Raw genomic sequence first — 17,137 nt, forward strand, 5'->3', positions numbered from 1 at the left:
TTTCTGCAAGTCTACGGTATGAGGTTTGAAGCACAATATCAGTGGGCTCAGCCCATGTTTCTCTTAATATACACTCGCGATAATACATCACGCGTGCTTAAGAAATATCTTCCAAGATGAGCTTCGTGTCGTGGCCCGCATGGATGCGTCGAGAGATGCCGTCGGGTAGGAAACATCCGGCGTGATGCACGCACATTGCTTGCAAACTCGACTCGGTGTCCAGCAAGCGTGCGGTTGGCATTGGTTTCTGACGATGGAGGAACCTGCCGAACGTGGGACAAGAATCCATTAAACGACACCTTTCTTGCGGGTGCGAATGTCCATAGCGCGTCACATTTTGAGGTGCACAATTTGTTTGACGACTCTATATATCTCGGGCCTATAACAGGGCGGCCTACTATAAAGTCGATGATTTTCTTGACACGAGATTCTCCGACTTGCAAAGTAAAAGGATGTCTGTCCCAAGCCGGAAGAGAGTGTCGCAAGAAGCCACATGACGGGTGGCAAGGATCGTAGCAGCTGTAGAAGCTATACAACACAAAACAATTACAAGAGAATTACAGAATCAGGCAAAAAAAAAAAAACCCTAGTATTTCCCACGCTTTCTAATGCCAGGCTGTCTCGCAGGCGCCACCCCAAGCGATGCAAAACCCCCAAACGACTTCCCCCAAGTCGGATGCAACAAGTCCAGAAAGGAGAAAAAAAAAAGCCAACTGCCCTGCGCGGCGACAGAGAAGACGGGTTTTTTTAAAGACAAGTTTTTTTTTTTGTGTTTCTTCAACTCACTCGCTCCTTTAGAGGATCCACTCCTCTTCGCCAAACTCGTTGGTGAATTCCTCGGGCTCGCGCTCGAAGATGGACGGCTCTTCTTCCTCCCTGGCGAAGTTGGAGATCGCGTGGGCGACGTACTTGGCCTTTTTGACGTCCTGCTTGGCCTTGTTGACGAGGGCCTGGGCCTTGCTGTTGACCGCGGCGCCGGCGCCTATGACCTTGGTGACGGTGTCGTCGACGGTGGTGGCGACACCCTGCGCCTTGTTCTCGACGGTGAGGACCGTGTTCTTGGCGTTGCCGGCAAAGGACTTGGCCTTGCCGACGTCCGACTTGACCGTGTCGGCGAGGGAACGAGCGAAGTTCTGCTTCCAGTTGGGGGTGGCGAAGAAAGAGGTCATGCCGCCGGGCGCGTTGCCGCTCTTGGCCTTTTGCCCCGGCAGGAGGTTGCCGAAGAACGACTTGACCTTGGCGACCGTGGACCCGGCCTTGGCGGAGTCGGCCTTGACGGCGGCCTTGGCGGCTGCCTCGGCTTTCTTCAGGGCGTCGGCGAGCTTGGCGGTCTCGGCCTTTTGGGCGCCGAGGAGCTTGCGCAGGGTGTCGACGAGGTGGAAGACGCCGCCGCCGAAGCCGCTCGAGTATCTGTAGAAGTCGGGGCTCAAGCTGGTGGCGGCGGCGGCGGTGGTGGTGGTGACGGAGGCTTGCCCGTTGATGAGCACGATGCTGCCGGAGGGGGCCACGGCGGGCACGGTGATGGCGGAGGGAGCCACGGCGGGCACGGTGATGGCGGGGCCGGAGGCGGCGGAGCTTTCAACGTATATCAGAGGCACGCCGGTGTCGGTGGGTGCCGTGGCCTGGATGGCGGTAGACCACGGGACGAAGTTGTCGGACGCCGACACGATGACCACGCTGCCGGGCGCGTTGGAGGCCGCCTGTGACGGGGCCGACAGGATGACCACGCTGCCGGGCCCGTTGGAGGCCGCCAGTGTCGGGGCCGACACGATGACCACGCTGTCGGGCGCGTCGCTGACCGCCGGCGGCGGGACCGTATACACGGGCACGTTGGCGGCCGTCTGCGACGGGGCCGTTAGGATGACCACGCCGGGCGCGTTGGACGGCGCCTGCGACGGGGCCGACATGACCACGTCGCCGCCGTTTCCACTGTCGCTACTGTCGCTACTGTCGCCGCTGTTGCCGCTGTTGCCGCTGTCGTCCCTGGCCTGGAGGTCCTCGACCGGAACGACGACGTCGTCGTAGATGTCATCCTCGGCCCTGGCGTAGATGTCGTCGACGTAGATGTCGTCTACGTCTTCCTCGGCCCTGGCGTAGATGTCGTCGACGTAGATGTCGTCCACGTCTTCCTCGGCCCTGGCGTAGATGTCGTCTACGTCCTCCTCGGCTCGGGCATACACGCGCGGGTTCTCGCAGCAAGTGTAGCAGTCTCCCTAAAGAACCAAAAAAAGATATTGTCAGCCGAGTCCGCTCTTACTGTCCGCCTTGCAAAGTCTTCGCCGGGCGGGGGACGTACCGAGCCCCTGGAATACTGTCGTCGAGAAAATGTTAGCTTTCAGATCTCCCCTCTTGGGCATCGCAAGATCAGCGGGGGAAGGGGGATTGCAAAGAAAGACGTACGAATCCAGACGGGCAGACGGGCTCGCGCAGGCAGAGGTTCCAGCAGGGCGAAGCGCCGTCAGCAAGCACGGGGGGCCCCAGAGGCAGCGCCGAGACGCCGGCGGCCAGGGCCGCAAGAGCGAAACCGAGCGAGTTCATGGCGTGCGATGTCCGCTCTTTACCTTGTATGGTACTAGAGAACGGCGAGAGGGGGGAGAAACCAAAGAAAAATAATTGGAGTATCTGCCGCGTTGCGGAATGAGTGAGATGGATGGAGGCGTCTCGCTTGGGGACGGGGGGGGAGAGGGGGGGGGGGGTTGTAAAGACTGTGATAAGCACCAGGCTGTACCGAGGGACTATGGAAGAGAGTGTGGGATAATTGGAAAGGCCGGGGGGGGGAGGAGGGGGGGGATCCAGGAGTGCCGGGGAAGTCGCTAGACGGGCGGGGCTTTATAAGCAGCAGCCGGGCGTCGACGGGCGTTGAGGCCACGTTCGAACGGAGCAGCCGCGGGGGGTTTTGCGGTCGATGAGGCTTGTAGACGGTCGGCGAGGTGGCGTCGGGCGTGGCCTGGGTTGAGAGGCGATGGTCCCCGGCTTGGGGATAGGGCAGTTGGGCAAGAGCGCAACACGTCGCCTCTTTGGCCGGGGGGTTTGCCTGCGGTCTGGAGGCTGCGGGCGGGACTGCGATACATAGTAAGACGCATCTACTAAGGCCAGCTACTATAAAAAGAAGGCCATGCCGGTGGCGTCGGCCTAGTACGACGATGCCGGCCGGTTTGGGACGCCCCCACTTGCCCTGTACGGCCAATCTTGACAGCTGGTCGGCCCACCGGCCACGTGGGGCGGGGCCCGCTCTCCGACCTCCGGCGCCGGCCCCGCCGCTGTTCGTGAGGGCCCAGACCAGCACGCGACCTGGCGGTGAAACAGGGGCTGTTCTGGCGCGTTGGTGTTTCGGGCGAGGTTCCGTATGGCCGGGCGAGATGCCGCCAGCCCGTATTACAACGCCATGGTTGCAGGTGTCATGTGTCACTTGCTGATGGCTGACGACGTAACCAATGGCAGGGACTTGCGCAGCCGAGACGCAAGACTGTCACGGGCTAGAGCGGGTAAACACGTCGCCAGGCCCCTGACACGCCCCCTCAAGCCAGGTCAGATCCATAGATCACCCCAGTTCTATAGGTTTCAAGACTACATGCCGTCGGGCTTACCATCACTTCAACGTGGCCCTTTCAAGTCACGACATATCACGTGGTAAAACGCCCTGGGACATGCTAAAACGACACCAAGATGCTACGCACGTGACCGCGACCTGAGACGGGTCGAAGCCCCGGGGTCGTACCCAGTACTCGATCTGCCCAGCATAGTAAGACGAGTCCCAAGTGTCGCACCAAAAGTGTGACGCCACACCATGTGTGACTTGACTGGGTATTACATACTGCGATACCAAGTATGTGCCGATGCGATTGATTCCAGACCAGCGCGTTTCCGTACGGCAACGCCACAGATGTGCTAGCAGCGAGAGCGGGACTCTTTCCGAGACGGCCTATCAGGACCTCTGCTACGTGGCCTGTCGGAGTTTCAGGGTAGGTGAACGAGTGTCGAAGTAGAGGCGCATACGCGAGCGCACGCAGAAGCACGCAGCAAAAGATGAAGGACAGTGACTTGGCGCCGCACGTTGGGAAACGACGTACAAAGAAAAAATCACATCTCAGGCGGGAGCAAGATCGAGGAAGTTATTCACACAGGCGGTAAAATATATAATATCAAACTATCGTCATGAAGGAGAAGTAAGAAGAATATGTCCTGCCGGGAAAATGACTGTCGCAGCTGATTACAAGCCCTTGAATATACAAATATCATGAGAAATTCGTTATGGAGAAGAAAAAGAATCTGCCAAGTAGTCCCGACGCTTTCATGCCGTGAGGGGTCGCGTGGTCAACAGCAGACACCACCCAAGATGATACAAAACCTAAAGTTGCTCTCGTCGAGGAGCCCCAAGTCCAGAAATGAAAGGAAGAAACGAAAAAAAGGGCCACCAGCTCAACCGGCCCCGCTCGGAAAGAAGAAGAAGAAGAAGAAGAAGAAGAAGAAGAAAAGAAACATATGAAAAAGAAAAATATGAGAAGAAAAGAAGAAGAAGAAGAAACACCCGCCAGTTCAGAGCATCACTCCTCGTTGTCAAACTCGTCAAAGTACGTCTCGGGCTCGCGCTCCACGACGGAACGGCGGCCTCTTCTTTTTCCTCCAATTTTACTAGCAACTTTCAGCGACGTCGAGGCGATCTTCAAAGCCTTTTTAGCGGCCGGCTGGGACGCTTGTTTGGCCGGTGCTTTGTTGGAAGAGCCAAGCTTATTAGAGATGACGCTCAGCTTGCTGGGGTTGACGTTGGAGGACGTGATGAGCGGGTTGACCTTTCCTGTGGACGCGGAATTGCCGGTAAGCTTTCCGGCGATGGACGATAGCTTTTTCACGGGGGCCGTGACGGACTGGGCGGCACTCTTGGCCTTGTCTTGGACATTTTTGACGGACTGGACGGTATTCTTGGTAGCGGTGTTGGCCTTGGTTACCGGGGCCTTGACGGCGCCGCTGACCTTGTTGACCATGGTCTTGGCCTTGGTTTCGGCGCCTTTGACGGACTGGGCGGCACTCTTGGCAACGGTGTTGGCCTTGGCGACCGGGGCCTTGATGGTGCCGCTGACCTTGTTCTTGAGGGCTCCGATCTTGCTGCCGGCCGTGGGCTTCAGATGCGCCGCAAGCTTCGACGGGAGGAGGTTGGCGACGCCCGAGCCCGCTCGAACGCCCGTCGGGCGGGCCAAGTTCCTGACGCGCGAGGCCGCTGCGCGGACGTTTGTCGGGATAATCTTGTTCTTCAAAGAGCTGCCGCGACCGCCGCTCAATCCGATTCCGCCGAGTCCGCCCATCATCATCATCGGGAGCGTGCCACTGATACCGTCGATGACGCTGGAAGCGATGCTGGAGCCGCTACCGGAGCCGCCGCTAGAGCTATCATAGCCGCTACCGGAGCCGCCGCTGGAGCTATCATAGCCGCTGCCGGAGCCGCCGCTGGAGCTATCATAGCCGCTGCCGGAGCCGCCGCTGGTGCCGCCGCTAGAGCCATCATAGCTGCCGCCGGAGCTGCCGCCGGAGCTGCCGCCGGAGCTGCCGCCGGAGCTGCCGCCGGAGCTGCCGCCGGAGCTGCCGCCGGAGCTGCCGCCAGAGTTGTCAGAGCCGGAGCCCAGGGATTTGCTGCTGGAGTCACCGCTACCGTCGCTTCCGGATGGCGGGGCGACAGTCGACGGGACCGGAGCTGCGGCACCCGAGGCGGGCGCCGCCGAGCCATCCGACGCCGAGCCTTGGTCGCCGCCGTCGACGGTGCCGTCAGAGGACCCGTCGTCGGCGGATTGTCTGGCCTGCAGGTGCTCGCTGCGGGCGAAGATGTCTTCGTCGTCCTCCGAGTCTCTGGCAAACACGGGGGCGGCCTTGACCGGGAGGTCCTTGCAGCAAGTGTAGCAGCCGGGCTGGAGAATCACGAGTTAGCCCAAGACGCTCTCAAGTATCCGACCCAAGTAATACGGGGTCGTCCGCCGGAAGGGGGGTCGATGTACCTCGCCTCCGATATACTGTTCCGAGAAAAGTCAGCTTCATTCAGTCTTTTTTTCTAAAAAAAAAAAAAAAAAAAAAAAAAAAAAAAAAAAAAACAAAGAGTGGTAAGGGGAGAACATACGTATCCAGCCGGGCACTCGGCAGGTGGGGTGTCCAAGCAGCGCACCAAGCACGACGAGCCGCCGCCGACAGAAACCTCCTGGGCCAACAGGGGCAGCGCCGAGACGCTGGCCGCCAAGGCGGCAATTGCAATAGCAAGCGAGTTCATGGCGCGAAATGGCCGGGAGGGCAGAAAAAAGAGCGTTTCACTGCGTTCTCTTGGGAGAAGGAGTGGGACAGAGACGGCGGGGGGGGGGTTGGGTCTCGTCTCTTCAGGACAGACCGCGTAATGACTGTCTAGCACCAGGCTACACTGATAGAAAAAAAAAGAAAGAGAGGGGGAGAGAGAGTGTGTGTGTGAGAGATGAGGATCTCAAGACTGGCCGGCGGGGGAGCGAGGCAGACGGCGACGGCCAGAACGGCGGCCCTTTATAATGGTGAAAGGAAAAAAAAAAAACCTGGCGTCAAAGGCCACGTTGGAACGGAGCAGAGCTCCGCGGTGGCAGCGACACCATCATGGCTCGCCCGGGCGGCGACACCAGCTATTGTTGAGACGGGTGTGAGCTGGACGCTCTTGCTCATTATCGCGGCGGCGGGTTTGTGCCACGTCCAGGTGCTCGATGGCCAGCCCCTTCCGGCGAGGTGGCTTCGGTCGAGAAAAGGTCCAGCTCGGGCCTAGACTGCGGCGTCGAGGTCAAACACGTCGCCGGTTGGGGGGAATAAGCACGGCGGCGATAACGCAGGTAGTAAGAGAAGGCTGCGCCGGTGGCAACGCGCGCCAATACGAACCCAGCCGGCCGGTTTAGGAAACCCCAGAGCATCGGGGCCCCGTCCATCTGGGCCCAGCTGGCGCCCAGCTGGTGGGGGTGGGGGGTGGGGGTGGGGTGGGTCCGCCCTCCGGCCACCGGGCCCCCCGCACCGGGCTCAGGTCAAGCGCGATACATACCTACATATGTATGTATGTACGTTGCTGGCTTGGGCCCTCCCCATTGGCCGGCGAGACCACATGCCACCCTGCCTCACGGCCAACGGCCAACGGCCTTGCCGGGGGCGTCGACGAGCGTCGACGAGGCAAACTCCTCCCCGGCTGCGCGGCCTTGCGAGCACGCCCCAATCATCCGGAACAGTAAGCTTCGAACCTGTCCTGGCTCTATCGCGCGAGGCCCTTTTTTTCCCCCTGGTTGGCGCAAGCTCACGTGGCCCGCCCGGCGGCCAGCTCGCGCGGTCTGGAACCTGCTGGCCCCCCTGGCTGCCCGTCGCGGAACAGGACAAAGCGGCCAGACCTGCAAGCAGCCCTCGCGTGTCTTTGCCCCTTTCGTACTGTTTTTTTTTTTTTTTTTTTTTTTTCCCTTCACTCCTCGCAGCCCGTCCCGCGATGGGAATACTGCCGGCCGAACGGGTTGGGTTGAGGCTGGCTGGCCCTGAGTTCGCCGCATATGGCCCCTCGGCCACCGCGGGCCTCGTGACAGTTTCACGGATAGGACGGCAGCCCGTCGACCACCGAGCCCGGGTAGAATGGCAAGCCCTCTCCAGTTTCAAGTCTGCGCCATTCGCCATGTATGCCCATTCGCCGACAATGCCCATGCGCCTGGCCATACGCCTTGCCCTGGGGCGAGCGCACCCTTGCCGTCCTTGCCGCCAGGTGCCCTGGGCGAATCTGCTCCTCCGCCGGGGCCGTGCCGAATCTCCAGGCCATCTGGCAGGCCTGGCCGGGGACAAGACCGGGGAACCCCTTTCCGGCTAGGTTGCGTCTACCAGCCGGCGTCTGGGACCTACACCAACTCTTCATTCCGGACATGGCAGGGGAAATTCCCCATAAAGGAAGTCTCAACTGGTTACAGACGGGCATCCTTGCCTGCCCGCCGCGCCCGCCGCGAACAGGGCTGCCCCTCGCAAAAGCTATGCTGCCACGTCCCCCGTCGCGGTGCGAGGCACGCGACATCCGGTGGGTAATACAGGTTCCCCAAATCATCTGGATATTCCAACAGTTTGGTCCTCTTTACTATGTTGGGTGGGCCCATGTTTTTTTTTTTTTTTTTTAAAGCGTTTGCAAATCATGTCTTCCTCTACGATAAAATGGGCATCATTACATTACTACTCTCCCAGCAATCATGCGATCCGTCCCGTCTTGTCTTGCACCACCTTGTAGTCAGCAAGCCCAGGCATCAGCTGCACCAACCGAGCTGCTCGACTTGCCTGCCATTCGTGCCCCCCTAGGCAGGCAGACTTACTCTGCATGCGTAATGTAATTTGATAATATGTAATGTAATCCGCATGGGGCCCCCCCCCCAGAGCCGGTGATCCGGCCGGCAACCTCCCCCTTCCTTCGCTGATTGGCGTGGCGCCACTAAATCGCCGGCAGTATCGGCACCGACCGTGCTTGAGGAGCAACCGGCAGGATGAAGCGAGCCCAGGGCCTGGGCGCCCACATGGCACTCCCGTCGAGGCCCTGGTCCAAGCTGGAGACCGGTCGAGGCGCGCGAGCTGACAATTGGGGTACTTTTTAACTTTGCTGCACTCGACTCGTGGAATTCGCCGGTTTTTCACACAAGTTCGAAACGCCGGTTGATTTTTTTTTACCTTGACCTAGGCAGCCGAGCTTAAAGTGATATTCAGGAACTATAATGTGAAAGATTAAAGGTTTTCACAAGTGTGAAACGCCCGTTGTTGATTTTTTCACTTTAATCGCAAAGTCGAGCTTAAAGTGACATTTAAGCACTCGACTGGTAAAAGGCGTGAGTTTTCCCACGTTTACAACGCTAGTTGATTTTTCTAGCTTAATCGCAGAGACGAGCTTGAAGTGATATGTAGCAACTAGACTTATTAACCACATCAAGGTTTCGCAAATTCGAACCGCTGTTAATTTTTCAACTGTGACCAGGCAGACTCGAGCTTAAAGTGATATATAGCAACTAGACTTAACAAGTATATCAAGTTTTCACAAAGACAAACGCTGGTTGACTTTCAACCGTAACCAGGCAGACTCGAGCTTGATTAAAGTGATATATAGCAACTAGACTTAACAAGTATATCGAGTTTTCACAAATTCGACGCTGGTTGATTTTCAACCGTAACCAGGCAGACTTAAGCTTGAAGTGATATACCATATCAAGTTTTCAAATTCGACGCTGGCTGATTTTCAACCGTAACCAGACAGGCTCGAGACCAGGCAGGCCGGCTCAAACTGACGCATACCCAGGCCCCCAGCCGGCGAAACCCGCGAAACACGCCCGAGTCTTCACCAGCCGAGCCGCATCAAACCACAAAACGACGCTGCCACCCCGTCCGCACCGCACAGCACCGCACAGCACCCGCTCGGCGCCATGATTCTGGGAAAACATCATGTACTGTATGTATTGTATTGTTATTTTTTTTTTTTTTTTTTTTTTGCAGTGGCACCTTCGGCATGTCATCCAGTTCATTTCATCTGTGCCAAACAGTCTCGGAGAAAACGCCGCGCGATCCCGCAAATCCCATGCACACACCACGCCCGTCAACGACGCGGACAAGTAGAGAATCCCCTCCGTAGTTGGTATCAAACATCAGGGTATCGAGTTGAGGCCGTCATAAGAAAAAAAAAAAGAAAGATAAAAGAAAGGAAAGAGAGAAGAAGCAAGAAAAGTGAAGTGAAAGGTGGGAAAATAAGGAGAAGAGAACCTCCCCCCCCCCCAAAAAAAAAAAAAAAAAAAAAAAAAAAAAAAAGAAAGACAAACCCTAGCTGCCATCCTGTATACCACTTGTGTCCTCGGCAAACCCGGTCGACAAGCCCGTCCATGCGGTCCATGCAGTCCGTGCAGTCCGTGCAGTCCATCAGTCCATGCAGTCCATGCAGTCCATCAGTCCATCCGTCCATCAGTCCATCAGTCCATCAGTCCATCAGTCCATGCACTCGTCCCCGATACGTAAGACGTCGCCGTCCAACTGTTGCGTGCCGTACCGTGCCGTGTTCATGCATCAGGGTCCGTCCGCCGGGGTCACCACCTGACATCAAACGTTTCGGACATCTCATCACGTCGTTGGCCTCGTCCAAGATCCCGTAGAAAACCAACAGCAAACAAAAACCGCAAAAGGGCTTTGCTGGGCAACCGCAGTTGACAAAAAACACTGTAATCCGGCCGTAATCCGCGCGACAAAAAAAAAAAAAAAAAAAGAAAGAAAGTGGACATGACCGTTCCAAAAGTTGGTTCCAAAAAGTTGGCTCGAGTAGATACAGCGCCGGGGCGGGGAAACAGCGACGTGCCGAAACTCGGCGGCCAACCAAGTGCCAGCCAAGCATGCATGCCCCCCGTTCGCAAACCCCCAGCTTTGCTTCAAACAATGCATCGACATCTCTGCGGCATTCAGTAGGCTGTCGCGGTGGATCCCTCGCTCGTGGCCACGGCGACGAGCGCTTCCAGCCGTCGCAGAGGATCGGCGTTTGCCTGCCTGTCTTGCTGCGGCTGCAGAGGTGGCTGCTCCCTGGCCGGAAACCCGTTGAAACCGTTCAGGTTGGGGTGCACCATGCGGTCAACGTGCGCCATTCGCGAATCCTGCGCAGCGTACCCGCCTTGAGACGGTGCCGGTCCGTGGTACCACCCATGCCGCTTGCTCTCGCGGGGTGTCGTGATGGAGGGGGCGGACATGGTGTGCTGGTGCAGGGCTCGGCCGTTGGCCGTCGCGCAGCCGTACTGCTGGGACGGCGGGATCTGGTCCTGGAACCGGACAGTCGGTTGATTCACCTGCATCCGTTCCGCCTGGGCGAGCATGGCGCGGTTGGCCTCGGAGCCCCAGCAGCCGGCGCCGTCGCGGGGTGGCGGCGTCTTGTGGCTAAGATCCAGACGGTTCAGGCCACGCTGGAGGCTGGCATCGTACATGTTGAGGTTGCGACGCTCGTCCGGCTGCGTCATCTCGCCGGCACCAGGCGCGTACGGCCGTCGGTAGGGTGGCTCCGAGTCCATGGCCAGGGGCGACGACGGACCGCGCTGTGCCGGCGGGGGAGGCGTCGGGTGCCTCCGGGGCGGCAGGGGGTCAAAGGACTCGATGCCTGGCAGTCGAAAGGACGATTGGGGGTTTGGCGGGTTCGCGATGGGCGCGGGCGGAGGCGGGGGCGCGGGCGGGTTCGGTCGGACCATCGCCTGACCGGCCATGGCCAGCTGCTGGTTCGTCTGGGTCGGCGCCTGTGGTTGCTGCTGGTTGTTGACGTAGCTGCGACTTTCCGGATGCCACGTGCGTCTTCGCCAGGCTTCGTCGGGGTTGCTGGATACCGAGTCTCGTCGACCGGACCACCCCGAAGCAGACGATGTGGGAGAGGCGACCAGGTTGGAGCTGTTTGCTGCGGGTGGGAACGCCGAAGGATGCGAGCTGTTGAACTGGCCGGGGGCACCAAAGGCCTGGTGGTGGGGGTGGTGGTTGTGGTGAGGATGCCCGAGAACCGGCGACTGGAAAGGGTTTGCTCCCGACGGCACGCTGAGGCGGCGACCCGGCGTGCGGCTCCCGGAGGTGTACAGGCTCTGGGAGCGCGTGTGCCCCGAAGTAGGCGAGCCCATCCTCGACGCCCAGCGGGGGCTGCTTTGCGCAGTAGAGAAGGTGGCCGACGTGGGGTTGCTAAAGTCGCCGGGCGAAGGAGGTCGGTACGAGAATGTGCTGTCGGCATTGCTGCGGTACGACTCGACGGAAAGACGCGACCGGGGGTCCGCAGCCATGACGAGGGGCGGAGGACGCCGCCTCGCCTCGGTCTGGGGACCGCCGTAACCAGAGCCTACGGAAGGAATGCTGGCGATGCTGGAAGTCGAGAGGCTCTTGGAGTGACCACGGATTGGTCCGCCCGCGCTACCTCCTGTCGACGCTCTGGCCCGGTTGCCGGCTTGCCTGACTCGCTCCGTCGTTCGCATCTGGCGTTGAAATCGCGAGCCAGTCGCTGCCAGCGAGTCCATGGGAATGTCTTCATTCACATGGACCGTCTGCGCATGTTGCCTCAGATTGTCCAACCTGGAGAACCGACGAGAGCAGTGGCACTGGAATGGCCGTTCACCGGTATGCTTTCTGTGTCACGATGCATTAGCACCGAGTCTCGCTTCGAGGGACCGACGCAAAAGACACGTGTGGATGGAGTCGAGCGTTGGGAAGGGGGGGGGGGGGGGGGTCACAGGAGAGTTGCGGCAGCTCACCTGATGTGTCGAGCCAGGTGCTCGCTTCTTGTGAAGCTCAAGTTGCACGGTGGATACTCGGTGCAGTAGAACCTCTGCGACTTCTTCTTGCGACTAGATTTGGAGCCGTCAGCGTTGACGCTTTCGGCGTCTGATGCGGCACCGTCTTCGCCTGTAGCACCCCTCTCGCCATCGGAATCATCCACGTCTATCTCCATGGAATCTCTCTTTGAGGACTTGCTGGAATGCTGCGAGTTTTGTCGGCGGGGCATGTCCTTGGCGTCGGGAAGCGGCGGTAACGAAGCGTCGGGGAGAGCTTTTTGGTCCAAAGGGACGTTGAAGGTTGCCCTGGTCGGCGTCTTGGAGTCATCGTGCAGCGAGGGGGATTGTCGCAGCCGTGCTTGGCGAGAAACGGGCCTCGGCCGGGGTGTGGCGGACGAGGAAGAAGACGTCGTTGTCGTCGTCGTCGTCGTCGTCGTTTCCTCCTTGATAGGCTCCTCGATGAGCGAGTTGACAGGTCGGAACGCTGCCGCCATGACGGCCAGCTTGTTTTGTGACGACAGAGTAACACAGGAAAACCGAGGGGGGGGGGGGATCAGAAAAACGCAGCACAGTCGTCGGGGCAAGGATTCGGGTGGGATTGGATGCGTTGGTGAAGAGAAGCAGAGATTATTGGCGGACGGCTGGCGCTGGGCGATGCTTTCTGCAGCGTTAAGGGAGAAGGACGAAATGAAGGTTGAGTTAGCGGAGAATGGTCGCCAGGGGGTGGAGGGTATTAGGCGACCGCCGACCAAAGGCAAAGCAAAAAGGTCAATATGAGCAAAAGGCAAAACGCAGGAGGCAACGCAGGAGGCAACGCAACGGGTGCGCAAGTGGGTGAGGCTGAAGGATCCGGCAAAGCAGAGGGGGGGGAGGAAGCGGAGGGGGTGGGGGGTTCCTTGAACTCGACCCGGGGGCTGGGGGGGTGTGTGAGGAAGGGCGTGGCACAGTGGGCCGAGAACTGTGAACTGTGCGGCGTGCAGCGCCCAGCGCACAGTGGGTGAGAGTTGCGGGTGAGTGAGGAGAAGTGAGGAGCGCAGCATTGACAAGTCAGGGCTCTGGGAGTGGGTGGATGGACTGATGGGAATCTACATACATAGAGAGGCGGGCGCCAGCGGAGCAAGGACCCAGTGGGCGGCCAGGGAGACAGGGAGAGACAAGACGCGACGCCAACATGAATGCAGCAAGGGCTCGATGCTGACTGGAGTGGGCGACCTCTGAAGACCAGAAGTCCAGACGTCCGGGTGGCCAGCACGATGCTCAGGCGAGGTTCAGTATGGTCGGGCCCGTGCCAGGTTCAGGCCAGGTTTACGCCAGGGGCGGACGCCAAGCAGTGAGTCAATAGGCAGGTACCTGTGGGGGGGGAGGGGGGTGGAAGGGGTGTGCTGCTGGTTGTCGATTGGCAGGCATGCTCCAGTCCCCGTACATGGATGATGGGTACTCGGTACCTACTTTGGACAGCAGGTCCTAGATTCCTTGGTGGAGACGGCCGCCGGCGCAGCTTGGCTTGGACTTGGACCTGCCGGTTTGTTTGCGCTGCGACTGCTTGCTTGCTTGCTTGCTTGCTTGCTTGATGCTGCAGTTGATAGAGAGTGGGAGAGAGGAAGACGACGACGACGACGACGATGATAAGGAGAGGCAACGAATGGGAAAGGGACAAGGTGCCTAGGTACCTACCTACCTCTGTGGGAGGCGGGGTTGGAAATACGGGGGGCAGGTCAAGGCATAGGTCCATAGGCCGGTGCTACAAGTTACAGAGCACAACAGGGCTGGCTACAGCGCAAGGGCACACGGGGCAAGCACCAGACAGCACGCAGCACAGCGCAGCACAGCGCAGCGCAGCAACGGGTCAGCGACTAGGTACGCACATGTAGGTAGGTTAGGTACCTAGGTACCTAAGGTAAGGTACCTTTGACCAGGGCAAAGCGCCGAGGAGACTTGTCAGTTTCGGAGACAAGTCCGATTCTCATAACCAAGGCACTGGGACGAAAGGGACGGAAAGCAACACAATCTCCAGCTGTTCCTTTGAGACGGCTGCTGCGGATGCACCTGCACTGCACTGCACTGCACTGCACCGCACTACACTGCACGCCCCGAGTCAAGGCGTCGAGGTTAGGTCATGGTGGCGGCTGGGGGTCCCAGACCTCAGCATCACCGTACCCAGGACGAATCAGCAGCCTCGACACTTTTGCTCGGGTCGACGTGGCAGGAGATGAGGACGGCGCCTTTTTTCTTCTTTTCCTTCTTTTTCTTGTTCTTGTTTTTTATAAATGTGAAATCCCCGCAACATGGGCAGTCGCGGTCGGTGCGTGGCGGCAGCAGAGCCCCGTATACATGTACCTAGGCGTCTGAGATGGCCGGAAAGGCACGACGGCACCGAATCACGAAAGCAGACTTGCATGGCACATGCAAATCAACGACTCCAGGACTTGGCCCGGGGTCTGCAATGAAGTGAGTGAGGTGGGTGGGTGCGGTTTGCATCGCCTCTGTAAAAACATGTCGACACCAATGCTGGGCCCGAGAGATGGACCAGTTAGTTGACTTTCAGTTGAAACGCCCAGCCGGAAGCGGGCATTTCCAACCACGCTGTGGTCCACGACTCCGGGGGGGGGTGAGAGGGGGGGGGGGGACGCCCAGCCTGCACGTTGGCCTGGCCGTGTCTCCTGGCCGTGTCTCCTGGCCGTGTCTCCTGGCGGTTCCTCCTGGCGGCACCTGGGTGCTCCTGGGGCTCCTGGTGCCTGCAGGTACAACGCTGGCGTCCCCCTGTGCAACAAGGCACCAGACACCCAAGCAGCCGCAGGTACGCTCCAGACTGCTTCACGAATCAATCAGGACAGCCTGGCACCAAGGCGTCAACCATCAACCATCAACCATCAACCTGGCGCGTCGGTCGTCCAGCCCGCAGACTCGACAATCGGCGAAGAGTAGAGTCAAATCCAATCGAGTCCAATCGAGTCCAATCGAGCAACCGAATTGCGGGATTCGCCGCATGACTCCGTGGAGCCTCCCAAGGTTCTGCAAACGAAACCGCCCGCTTCTTGCCGGAAACTTCATCCTGCAGCGCTGACGCCAGACATGCAACATTGAATGCAGCCTTGGATGCCGCCCGAAAAGCAGTACGCTGCCCTCCGTATCAAGGACCAGACATCAGCTTTTCCGGTTCACGCGGAGCAGCAACTTCTCATGGACTTTTTGGGAAAACGACTGTCGCCCTCACGGACCAAAAGATCGCCCAAGCGTGCTCCGTACCGTAGCGCCATGCAAGAACCCACCGCCCCAGCTTTGCGGCGGGCCATTGGAGTGGGACGGCAACGGCGGATGTCTGCCGGGGGGGGGGGGGGGGCCCTTCTCCAGGTAGGTCATGAGGCCCGTCGACAGGGGCCAGGGCATTATGTGGAAACAACATTGAAGTGAACGAGGCACGCCAGTGCCAAGCCGTAGGTACCGAGCCAGGCTGGAAGGCGCCAACTGTGGTGTGCACCCCTCACGTCCTCGGAGGGGCCGAATGGGTGATTTTTTTTTTCTTTTTCTTTTTCTTTTTTTTTCTTTTTTTTTTTATTTTTTTTAGTTTTAATACTGATAATAATAATAATATTATTCTTTTCTTATTTTCTTCTTTTTTTATTTTTTCTTTTTTCTTTTTTGCACCTTGCAGAGCTGCTCCACGGTAGAAAGAATGGAAGAAAGCTGGGCGCACGTTACAGGGGCTAATTAATTGGCTGGATTCCATTCCGATGCGGCAACCAGACGGATGGCTCAGGAAGGAACTTTGAAGCATCCACCACCAGAGACAACAGGCAACAGGCCACACCCTGGCTGGGTCGACTCTGCCAAGGCAGGTACGGAGTACAGGTACGTGGTACGTGTGTGCGCAAGGTACAGTCAAAGGAAGGAGCGACGGCGTCGCCACCTGCAACCACTGCACCACTGCACCGCTGCACCACTGCACCGCTGCACCACTGCACCGCTGCACCACTGCACCGCTGCACCACTGCACCGCTGCACCACCGTCGCCAGCCATCCATCACCACCACTATTCACGCAACGGCAATCCGGGCTTGAGCGACGCCGTCACACAGAAGCAACCGCGAAACAACCACGAAACAGCCCAGCCCTCGAACCCACGCCGCCGGGAGCCTTTGCGCTACGATCCGAATGTCCCAGCCATGACCCCCAAACGCCAGGGCTGCCTAGGCTGCCTGCACACCACTTGCCTCTTGCCACTCCAATCTCCACCCACACAACGCTCTCTCGGAAGTAACGCACATATGGACCTGGTCGCTGCACGGTCGGTGGAGGGCACCGGGCACTGGGCACTACTCCCTGGGTGGTGTGCCATTTGAAGCCTCTAGAACGCCAGGCAAAAACCACGGCAACGATTGGAGCCAGCAGCGCGGCAAATATGTAGGAAGAAATGGGGCTGGCCCTGTTTTCCCCTCTCGACAAAAGCCCCCGGAAACTGGGCTGCTTGCTGGCCGAGCATATTCTTTTTGACCTTTCTTTGACTTTTTATAAATTCCGCCATCGCCCTCGAGTATGCAACCACGAGACTTGGACAAGCTCGCCACAGCATCGCGCCCAGCCATGTTATGGTTTTGGTGGCAAAGCTGGGGCTTGCCAGAGGTGAAATGGCAAAGGCCACAACTCTGCAAACCGTAATACCGGAAACCCGCAACGGGCATAGTCTGGATCCTTGGTTCTTTTCCACCCAAGCCAGCCTCAAGAAGAGCATTGTTCCAACTTGCTTGCCCTCGTCTTGAAGCCAAAAAGCAAGACGACCAGTTCATTTGTTCGGTTTCTCATTTAAACCTGCACACTGTGCGTGGTTTCAGCCGGCATGGCTTTTGGCCGACCCCCTTGTACGGGGCTTGCATTTCCGACCGACCTCCAGC

The 17,137-nt window shown here is 58.7% G+C and overlaps 4 protein-coding genes across 4 annotated transcripts; 1 reads left to right on the top strand and 3 right to left on the bottom strand.

Moving 5' to 3' along the window:
- Positions 1–794: 794 nt before the first annotated feature.
- UV8b_07754 (uncharacterized protein) lies at positions 795–2,538 on the bottom strand (the record flags this gene model as incomplete). Its single annotated transcript, XM_043145251.1, has 3 exons — positions 795–2,213; positions 2,297–2,311; positions 2,401–2,538. The coding sequence occupies 3 exons, from the start codon at positions 2,536–2,538 to the stop codon at positions 795–797; spliced, it is 1,572 nt and encodes a 523-aa protein (XP_043001186.1).
- A 2,006-nt stretch (positions 2,539–4,544) lies between these two features.
- UV8b_07755 (uncharacterized protein) lies at positions 4,545–6,250 on the bottom strand (the record flags this gene model as incomplete). Its single annotated transcript, XM_043145252.1, has 3 exons — positions 4,545–5,897; positions 5,985–5,999; positions 6,104–6,250. 3 exons carry the CDS (start codon positions 6,248–6,250, stop codon positions 4,545–4,547), a joined length of 1,515 nt encoding a protein of 504 aa, XP_043001187.1.
- A 1,206-nt stretch (positions 6,251–7,456) lies between these two features.
- UV8b_07756 (uncharacterized protein) lies at positions 7,457–7,825 on the top strand (the record flags this gene model as incomplete). The annotated part of the gene is made up of 1 exon (XM_043145253.1): positions 7,457–7,825. One exon carries the CDS (start codon positions 7,457–7,459, stop codon positions 7,823–7,825), a length of 369 nt encoding a protein of 122 aa, XP_043001188.1.
- A 2,596-nt stretch (positions 7,826–10,421) lies between these two features.
- On the bottom strand, positions 10,422–12,742 carry UV8b_07757 (uncharacterized protein; the record flags this gene model as incomplete). The annotated part of the gene is made up of 2 exons (XM_043145254.1): positions 10,422–12,102; positions 12,228–12,742. The coding sequence occupies 2 exons, from the start codon at positions 12,740–12,742 to the stop codon at positions 10,422–10,424; spliced, it is 2,196 nt and encodes a 731-aa protein (XP_043001189.1).
- Between the last annotated feature and the right edge of the window lie 4,395 nt (positions 12,743–17,137).

Source organism: Ustilaginoidea virens, chromosome 7 (genome assembly GCF_000687475.1).
Source record: "Ustilaginoidea virens chromosome 7, complete sequence".
NCBI classification, from domain to species: Eukaryota; Fungi; Ascomycota; class Sordariomycetes; order Hypocreales; family Clavicipitaceae; genus Ustilaginoidea; species Ustilaginoidea virens.